Source organism: Laccaria bicolor, genomic scaffold, assembly GCF_000143565.1.
Source record: "Laccaria bicolor S238N-H82 LACBIscaffold_169 genomic scaffold, whole genome shotgun sequence".
NCBI lineage: Eukaryota > Fungi > Basidiomycota > Agaricomycetes > Agaricales > Hydnangiaceae > Laccaria > Laccaria bicolor.
Genome location: NW_001890028.1, coordinates 10,808 through 19,934, shown reverse-complemented (window position 1 = coordinate 19,934; position 9,127 = coordinate 10,808). Strand labels below are relative to the sequence as shown.

Genomic DNA, 9,127 nt, shown 5'->3' with positions numbered 1-9,127 from the left:
ATTTCTGTCTGTCCCCCCTTCCTCTCCACTCCCTTCCTCTCTATCTCCCTCTCTGTTCTCCCTTTCCTGTCCTCCTTCCCACCCCTGTCTGTACCCCCCTTCCTGTTTGTCCCTCCTTCCCCCCTCCCTTTAGTATACTTGTAAAGTAATTTTCATGTCATTTAAAATAGAATAAAATTCTACTATGTATTGATATCTGAATGCTTTAAGGATGGAAATAGAGTTAAGTTCATTAGGGAAGTTAGAGGAAGTGTTTAAACATGTCACAGATGGTTAAATGTCATGTAGTCCTCAGGAATCCTGAGGACTTGACAGAATTTTTCTCCTAAAACTCAAATTTGCCAAAATTATGGTGTAGTCCTGCAGGAATCCTCAGGAATCCTCAGGAATCCTGAGAGTCCTGCAGGAATCAGTGGGGGACTGATAAGTACTGTATTCTTTGCTGACTTCGTTTATAGAATTGGGCTTGGCTGTCAATTATATGCAACAAAGCTTTACACCCCCACCTGTTGAGCACACGTCCCGGCCAGAAGGTTTGCGTTCGGTATCTCGTTCTTGGCAGGTCAGCCCACCAGATCCCAAGGAGGTTCATCGTAAGTTTCAAGTTGTTTTCTCTTTTCCCATGATTCTCAACTTGAAAACTTAGTTGACATGGCCCTCTATCAGAAGAAGATTGACTTTAGGTCCTTGAGCCCCCCACCGAACTTCGACATGCAGACGATGCAGCAGGAGATCAGAAGACTTGCTCATGGCCAAGCCGACCTCCTGCAGAAACTCCGAGACCAACAAGCGCAAGTCAGCGCCATGGAGTCGTCTACCCCTACTATGCGAGAGTATTCGGCATTTGTGGTCCGAAAACAAGATATTGACGCAAGTGCCCTTCTCCCCCTGGCGGTTGACTCACCCGTGACCCTGTCACAACGTCTTTTGGTGCTCGAAGAGATTACCTGGTTTATTCAAGATCAAGATTTGGCTAGCCATCCTCTCTCGGAGAAAATTGCAAGTCTAGAGACCTCTGTTTGGTTTCAGGAAGAAAAAATCACCGGAGCGACTCACCAGATGGACCGTATTGAAGAGTCTGCCCACATGCGTTGGAAGGAAACACAAGAAGATTTGCAGTCCATCCAAAGTGATCACCAGAGACTGGAAGCTGTGGTGAGGGAAGCCGTCAAGACACTGGAGAACAAGTGGGAGACTACGCCAGCTGCATTACAAGAGAGTCTCACCCGGGGCTTTGAGAAACTTGCAAGCCGCATCGAAACTGCCGAGCTAACGCTCCACGACCTCACCAAATTAGTCACTACTATTTCGGAGCTCAACCTGCGGCTCAGTGCTCGCCAATCAAGTCTGGAATCGCTCATTATCCAGTTCCTCAGCAACAAGCAGAAGAAGCACCCTGGCATCAATACCGATTGGTCAGTCTCACCCGACCGCGGTCAGAAAAGCCAGCAGGTACAAGTCTCCCCGACCCTGGGTGTCGTTCTGCCAAACCCAGTTTCAACCGATCACGCACAAGTCTCTCCAACCCCGGCCGTCTTTCTGCCTCCAGCATCTGAGAGCCCAGCGGTCCTTCTGTTGGCGCCAAACCCAATTCCTCCAACCCGGGCAAGTTCGCCTGGTCCTTACATTGGGGGTAATAGGAAGTCACCTCGGCTACAGAAACTCGAACCCACACTTCAAACCCCCGCACAGAGTAAGTCTTCTACTTGGTGAGGATTCAAAAATCTGACTGCCAGCAAGTTACAAACAATGATGTCCAAACTGTCCAAACTCTGTCTACTTAATAGTTAGTAGCATACATGTATATTTTTTGGACAATCTTCAATCTTTTTTTGGGCATATTTAATATGAAGTCCTGTGGTGGACATAATAATGAAAGCAGTAAGGCCTCAGCTTCTTTCACGACCCAGTAAACTGTGACCGGCAGGGAAAAGCAGGGGGATCTTGGAGCAACTTTGTCCGGTGGAGACCAGCATAGTAACAGCTTGGCGTTTATTTCAGGCAGCCGAGTGCGGTTGTTTGAGTGAGACCCGTTCCAACATGGATATGTTTACAAGAAACATTGGTCAGTATAAACTTGGTAGGGATTTTGAACTGGGGGTGTGCATAATATATCTCACTGCCTTGTGAACGTCACTGTGCTCGGCTTCTTGGGAAGTCATGGACCCAGTAAACTGCATGACCGAATACTGGACCATGACCAGCAAAGAAAAGCCGAGGTAATGTTTGAGCAACTTGGCAAATAAAACCTGAGTGAAAACGAAACTTGGCTGTATAGTGTCAACTGGATGGGACCAGGTTGGGCTGATCCACGCTGCATGGGATTCAAAGCTCTTCAGCAGACCCATGACACATGAGCCCCTTCCATGAAGAGACAGGTTGACCCAGGATCCAAGGCATATTTAATTAATGGGGTACCAGCTGACTGACCATGTCACTGTGCTTGGCTTCTTGGTAGGTGATGGACCCGACCCAGTAAACTGCATGATGACCGGCAATGAAAAGCCGAGGTAAACTTGGCAAATAAAAATGAGACGGCTGTGGGCTGATCCACAATGCATGGGATTTAGAGCTCTTCAGCTGACCCATGACACATGTTGAGCCCAATCCATGAAGAGATCGGTTGACCCAGGATCCGAGGCATTTTTAGCTATGTCAATTCATGGGGTACACTTCTCAGCCGATGCACAGTACCAGTCCTAAGAGAGTCTTGATGGCTGGTCCACCTTTGATGGGGTCAACTGATCCATGGGCTCATCAGCAGGCACCATCAACTATGGTCTGTTTGTATGGTCGGGGGGCTCAGTATTAGTGGGGTAAGGTAACTAATACTTGTGAATTCCTTGCCTCATAATCCACAAGACAGGACACCATGGAGGACTTTACTCTCCCCCACAGATTCCATGTGGACTCCAGATGGACTCCATGGATCCACCTGGAGTCCAGGTGGATTTTAGACAATTTTTTTTTGGTGGTAACCCAGCCAATTTTTTGTCTAGAATCCATCTGGATTCCAGCTGGAGTCCAGTTGGAGTCCAGTTGGACCATGTGGACAACATGGACTCCAACATGGACTCCACCTCAGAACACAGGGTGATATGAATTCACCCAGTGACTCCATCTGGAATCCATATGGATGCATAGCCTTCAATTGTATTACATTATTTATTATATATAAAAAATAAAGTGCATCAATGAGAATTGAACACTCAAGCTCATGGAACGTAGTGGCCAAGATGACCATGCAATTAACCATTGAACCACAGGGGCTTAGATATATAGTGCAAACTAGCACTATATATTGCCCCTGACGCTCGGCACGTTCCGCACACTGAACACATGTGCTGTTTGCGTTGCCACATCACCCTCCTTTCTTCCCCCCACCACCATTCCGCACACCATACCCACGACAACACTGCCCATGGCGCCCAAACCGTCGTCCAAAGCATCCGCCAAAGCTGCTGCCGACTCACGCAAACGCCAAGTGTCGAATGCAGGCCAGAAACCCATCAAACAAAGTCGACGTGGCACCAAAACCAACAACAACAACAACAACAACAACGTAAATGCGCAAGACACTGACACCGCTGTCGAAAATTCCACAATGAAATCAAGAGGCAGAGGAGGAAAGAAAGCAACACGAGGATGGGGCAAGAAAGGCCCTGCAGCTGCAAGGTGCGTCGTACCCACACGATTGTGTGCTCTCTCCTCCCCATCTCGAACCCACTGACTCACGTCCACAGGAAAACTGCGCAGGATTGCAATTGGGAGGACGCGGGTCTCAAAACACCCCCCAGGTCTGAGCAAACGCCGTATGTACCCCCACCTCCCTTTTTTTCTTCTTTTTCTTTTGTTTTTTCTTTTCTTATATCTTTTCTTATATCTTTTCTTTTGATTAATCTTTTCTTTTGACTTTACAGTGCTGAGGGCGTGCTCACGGACAGCGGAATCAGTGTTGCACCCCCACACCGTTCCAGGTGCCTCACGAACACCACCCAGCCCACACCCACTTGCCAAGCGGGTGAACCGACAAACGAGGATGACGATGAAAACCAAGACGAAGACAACAAAGACAACGACGAGGGCAAAGAGGGTGGTGAACACGAGGGCAAAGAGGATGACGAGGGCGAAGACAACGACGGAGGCGAAGACGACACTAACGACCAGTCAACTGCCAACGACAACGACACCGCCAACAATAACCAAACCGCCAACGACAACCCAATGACCAACGACCAGCCCATCGGGGATGCCAACGACAGGCAGGATGCCACCGACATGCAAACCGTCCATATGGATTCCATGGAACAAGTCCATGTGGATTCCATGGATTCCATGACCATTGTACCATTAGAATACATATAAACAGTACTAGAAACCATTGAATAGTAACTGAGTAGTATTTATAGTGTCCTTACTATATATAGTAAGGAAATAAATTTTACATTTTTGAAGGATTGAACCCTAGGCCACTTGGACACAGACAAGCACTCTAGCAAACTGAGCCATACTAGCTTTGTTAGATATGAAAACGAAGGGAAATATATCCCCACGGACACGGCCCACAGTCCGTAGCATCCCAAACGTGGTAATGTTGCCATGTCACTTCTTTCTGACTACAACCACCATCAACCACCCCACCACCATCCACCACACCAAATCCATGCCACCTCGTACACGTGCCGATGACAAGGCTTCACGTAGTGGCCACGTACACACCCACACACCTGTTCGTAAGCAAGGGCCGTCCAACGCTGGCAACCAGGCAACCAAGTGCCAGAAGAAGCACCAGGAAGACCTGGAGGAGCCTGCACAACCCGAATCGACGAACGAGGAGATGAAAGGAACGAAGATGGGGAAGAAAGGAAAAGGGGGGAAGGAGGCGAAGGCGAAGAGGGTGAAAAAGCCAAGGTACGCACCCCATTGACATTGATTCCCTGCCATCGATGACCATCAATAACCCCGTTTGCAGGAAAACGAGCGCCCAGAAGGCTGTGGAGGATGCTAGCCAGGCCCCTCCCACCAAACTCACCCCATGAGCACCTCCCCTCCCCCTTTTTTTTATAAAAAAAACTTCTATTGACATCTACAGGGCCAAGCAAAAGCTTGTCGAGAGTGGCATTACTGTTGACCCCCCCCCGAACGCATATGCGATACCACCGCATCGCGCCAGGGAGCGTTGTCCTGACCATGATCCCGCCATGAAGACTCACAACGAACGCATGGGCGACGAGGACGACACCTCCGACACCAGTGATAACGACCCCACTGGTGCCAATGAGAATGACAGCCCCACCTCTGAGAGCAAGGACAACAACGACGCCAATAGCGCCAATGATGACAACAGCAGCAATAGCGAAAACGACGACAACAGCGGCAACAATGCCAACAGCGAGGACGACGATAACACCCAGGACAACAACAACAGTGGGGACAACAACAACAGCGGCACAGGCAGCACCAGTGGGGATGACAACAACAGCGGCAATGGGGATGAGGACGACAACGAAGACGACGCCAACGCCAATACCAGCAGCAATGCCAATGACACCAGCAGCAACACCAACGACGCCAGCGGCAACACCAACAACACCAGCAGCAACACCAGCAACGACAACCCCAGTGCCCACGCCAACACCTTCGACAACGCCCACACCAATACCAGCAATGAAGACAACACCCACGCCAACATCTGCAATGAAGACAATGACAATGCCCCCAGCAATGACAACAACAATGCCCCCAGCAACGACAACAACAATGCCCCCAGCAACGACAATGACAACACCCAGACCAGAGGCACCAACAATGCCGTCACCACCAACGACGTGCATGACTCAGGTAAATAAATTCGTTTTCCCTTTGTCTTTTCTTATATGTATATGTATGTATAGTAGTTACTCTAGCTCAACATGCCTCTCATTATGATCGGGGTATTTTAACATTTCAAAATTTGAAACTTTAAATTTCTAACTTATCACAGATGTTGAAATGGACTTAGGAGGCAGCCCACCTGTGTTAGGGTCATCATGCACCATGGGGGGTCTTCTACGTGGAAAGGCATTTGGAAATGTCTTGAACCATGCTGATTTTCCGAAAGTTCACTCTGGCGACAATTTATTTGCAGGCTCTGCTCTAGTTGATTATAAAGTTTTTGCTTACCTGGTATATGATGACCCAGTCAAATTGAGTGTCATCCCTGATTCTTCACTGCCTGCCAACACTGTATTTCGTGTCTCTACTGTTCCGCCTCTCGAATCTGCTGTTGTTTTAAAGAAAGTCGCTACTAGGCTTGATAGTGTCACAGGTATGTAAAGTCAAATATCCAATATATTGAGTTTACTAATTACTTCTGAAGCTGCTCATGTTTTTGCCCAATCAAACTTGTCTGGATCTTGGCAATGGAACTTACTGGGTTGATATGAAAACATTCTGACAGAGAATGAAAGTCTTGAATCTAATAAAGATAATGAATGTCATATTTTATTTGTAAGTTTTATTATTATTATTTATTGGCTTTATTTCTCATTTTATGGTTAAAGTGCCTTCCTAACAGGTCTTCATTTTCTACTTGCTCTTCTTACCCCCCTTCAACTCACGTTTCTGGGCCCATGTCTCATTATGCTTTATCTGAGTCCCGTTCTGCATTATCTGATTCCCATTCTCGTCCTGAGACTCCCATGGACATTTCTGTGCCCTTGGGCTCCAAACGCACTGTTGATGAGAGTTTGCTTCATAAACTCAAAGCAGCTGGCTTAACAATCAATGATTCTCTTTGCTATAATACAAACCCAACTTTGCAGGTTATGTATCAACACTATGCACACATCAATGAGATTCAGGCAAAAATCTCTGATATGGTTGCTGAACACAAATGGCCAGCAGAGCTTGGAAAGTACCCAAACAAGACTGAGCTTATTGGGCTTTTTGTAGCCAAAACAACCTGGCATAACTCTTATGCCAAGGCCTTTCCAATGGCAGAGGGTTATGAAGATATGCTGGCCTGGTTGGAGGGTGATTCTGATAGGAAATCAGATGTTGACCTTTGGGGCACCACAAAATCCAGATACACTATTGTAGACTTGGGAGAATGGTTGAAGAAGCAGAAAGGCAAGAAGGCAGTCAAGCCTGTTATGAGATCTGCTGTAAAATCTACAAAGGGTGCAAAGGAGAAGGAAAAGAAGCAAGGGTCAGCATCAGGGTCAGGTATTGGGAAAGGAAATCAGAAAGCAGTAGAGTCAGAGCAGGCTGATAGCAAGAAAAAGAGTCACAAGAAGAAGAAGGTTGCTGCTAGTGGGTAGGTAGATTTTGTACTTGTTTGGATTTTTTTTTGTACTTGTATCAATGTGTTTATCAGTGTTCTGTTTTTTTTCTTCAGTGATCAACTACTCCAGATGCTTCCAACTTACTGGGTGACTGTTGCAATTTTACACTTGTTCACAATTCTACAAATGCTTGGTCCCTTGATGGTTGTGATGTTTTTGTGTCCTGGTGCCAATGCTATGCCAAGTGAACAAGCATTTCCAGATATTTCATTTAAAGTGTTCAATGATTTTATTGCACAAAATTTCAGCTCAAAAATAACAATTGCAACTGTGTTAATGCTGTTGTCTACTATGTTGGAAAATACAGATTTATTAAATTTGCATCGACGCCAGCAAAATCCCCAACTTCCAGATGAAAATTGGGTTAATCTGAGCTCATGGATAAAATCACTGGCTCGTGAAGTTGAAAAGCAGACTCCAAAACCAAAACTCAAAACTCTGTTTAAACAGTCAGAGAATTTGAAGTTAATGCCTGAAAATCAAATTACAGTCAACATTGGAACAAAGCTTAACAACTTTGCTGATTTATTGGGTCTCAATTCCTTTGGGAGTGATGAAAGCTAATTCAAAAACTTCAGCCAATTTCAAAGAAGGAAATTCAGGCAATCATGATAATTTGCCCACCATCAAATGTTTGTTCAGATATTAAATGTCAAGGCCGTGCCATTTTGCAACACTCAGATCCTAATGACCTTGCCACAACAACTCTTATTAAAAGTTCTGAAATCTTTAAAGATGTTGTTGTTCTGAGTGGAAAATGTTCTAATTGCAAAACTCACTATTTTGCTGATCATGAAAACTATCCTCAAGTTGGAGGTCATCGGAGACAAGTGTACCTCAACAATGCTAAATATTTAAAACTTGGAAAATCTCTATATGTTGACTGGTGTTTTTCAAATGCTGTTGTTAATGGAACATACAGCTTTCATGCATCAGTTTCTGCTTATGCTGAATTTTGGACCAACAGCTATGGAAAGCAAGGGTCACTCAAAATTGAAAGGTGTCAAATCTGGCACGCATTTCTTCATGAAACTGTTCGTACCATTGCTCAAGCATCAGAAGTCATGTTTGAAACAAATGATAATCCATCAATTGATGATCTCACTCATGATGCATTTGCTATTCTTGGTGAAGGTGGTGCTATGAGGCTGTCTGACAAACACACCTGCTCTGAGTGTACTCAAGAACGCAAGGCAGTTGCAGATTTTCTACCTGCTGCCAATGATGCAGCAGCTGTTCTTGGTGTTGATGAAAATCAAGCTGTACCTCAATTGGATCCTGCAGCTGCTGAAGAACTGCAAAATTTAGCAGAATCAGATGACCCAATGGATGTTGATACTGGAAACCAACCAGCCATGGTGAACATGGTCATAATAGATGGCATTGTTATGGGACCAACTCATTGTGCATTTGATAATTGTATGAAACCCCTTACAAATTCTCATGGAAAGGGAGAATCATTTTGTCAGACCCATGAAAGAGAATTTCGTAATCGTTGTCGTGTTAAGGATTGTCAAAATAACAAGATTGAAGGAACTCAAGCTTGTCATGAACATCACAATGACTGGCATCGATATAGACAGTCTTGATCAAAGTCAAACTTGGCTGGGGTACGACAAATGCTAAATCAACCAAATGAAAATCTTGCCTGGAATCCAGAAGTTCCCAGAAATGTTCAACCTCATGATGAGGAAGCTCCTGAAGTAGAAAATAAAAACTATTTCAGTCCAAAGCGCTATTCTCCAACCACCATCATCACCGACGCCTACACACCACATCGCCAACGTCCACCACCACGCACA

The 9,127-nt window shown here is 45.7% G+C and overlaps 5 protein-coding genes across 5 annotated transcripts; 4 read left to right on the top strand and 1 right to left on the bottom strand.

Moving 5' to 3' along the window:
- Positions 1 to 458: 458 nt before the first annotated feature.
- On the top strand, positions 459 to 2,370 carry LACBIDRAFT_335871 (uncharacterized protein; the record flags this gene model as incomplete). The annotated part of the gene is made up of 4 exons (XM_001890778.1): positions 459 to 593; positions 647 to 1,693; positions 2,006 to 2,065; positions 2,279 to 2,370. Coding segments are annotated over 4 exons (1,332 nt in total), but the record flags the coding sequence as incomplete, so codon positions are not given.
- A 1,051-nt stretch (positions 2,371 to 3,421) lies between these two features.
- Positions 3,422 to 4,365, top strand: LACBIDRAFT_299205 (uncharacterized protein; the record flags this gene model as incomplete). Its single annotated transcript, XM_001890777.1, has 3 exons — positions 3,422 to 3,696; positions 3,744 to 3,812; positions 3,921 to 4,365. The coding sequence occupies 3 exons, from the start codon at positions 3,422 to 3,424 to the stop codon at positions 4,363 to 4,365; spliced, it is 789 nt and encodes a 262-aa protein (XP_001890812.1).
- Positions 4,366 to 4,591: 226 nt separating this feature from the next.
- LACBIDRAFT_335869 (uncharacterized protein) lies at positions 4,592 to 5,039 on the top strand (the record flags this gene model as incomplete). The annotated part of the gene is made up of 2 exons (XM_001890776.1): positions 4,592 to 4,911; positions 4,973 to 5,039. 2 exons carry the CDS (start codon positions 4,592 to 4,594, stop codon positions 5,037 to 5,039), a joined length of 387 nt encoding a protein of 128 aa, XP_001890811.1.
- Positions 5,040 to 5,121: 82 nt separating this feature from the next.
- On the bottom strand, positions 5,122 to 5,834 carry LACBIDRAFT_335868 (uncharacterized protein; the record flags this gene model as incomplete). Its single annotated transcript, XM_001890770.1, has 2 exons — positions 5,122 to 5,184; positions 5,214 to 5,834. 2 exons carry the CDS (start codon positions 5,832 to 5,834, stop codon positions 5,122 to 5,124), a joined length of 684 nt encoding a protein of 227 aa, XP_001890805.1.
- A 157-nt stretch (positions 5,835 to 5,991) lies between these two features.
- LACBIDRAFT_335867 (uncharacterized protein) lies at positions 5,992 to 8,964 on the top strand (the record flags this gene model as incomplete). The annotated part of the gene is made up of 7 exons (XM_001890775.1): positions 5,992 to 6,307; positions 6,467 to 6,489; positions 6,543 to 7,297; positions 7,379 to 7,688; positions 7,816 to 7,957; positions 8,262 to 8,683; positions 8,905 to 8,964. 7 exons carry the CDS (start codon positions 5,992 to 5,994, stop codon positions 8,962 to 8,964), a joined length of 2,028 nt encoding a protein of 675 aa, XP_001890810.1.
- Positions 8,965 to 9,127: the final 163 nt, after the last annotated feature.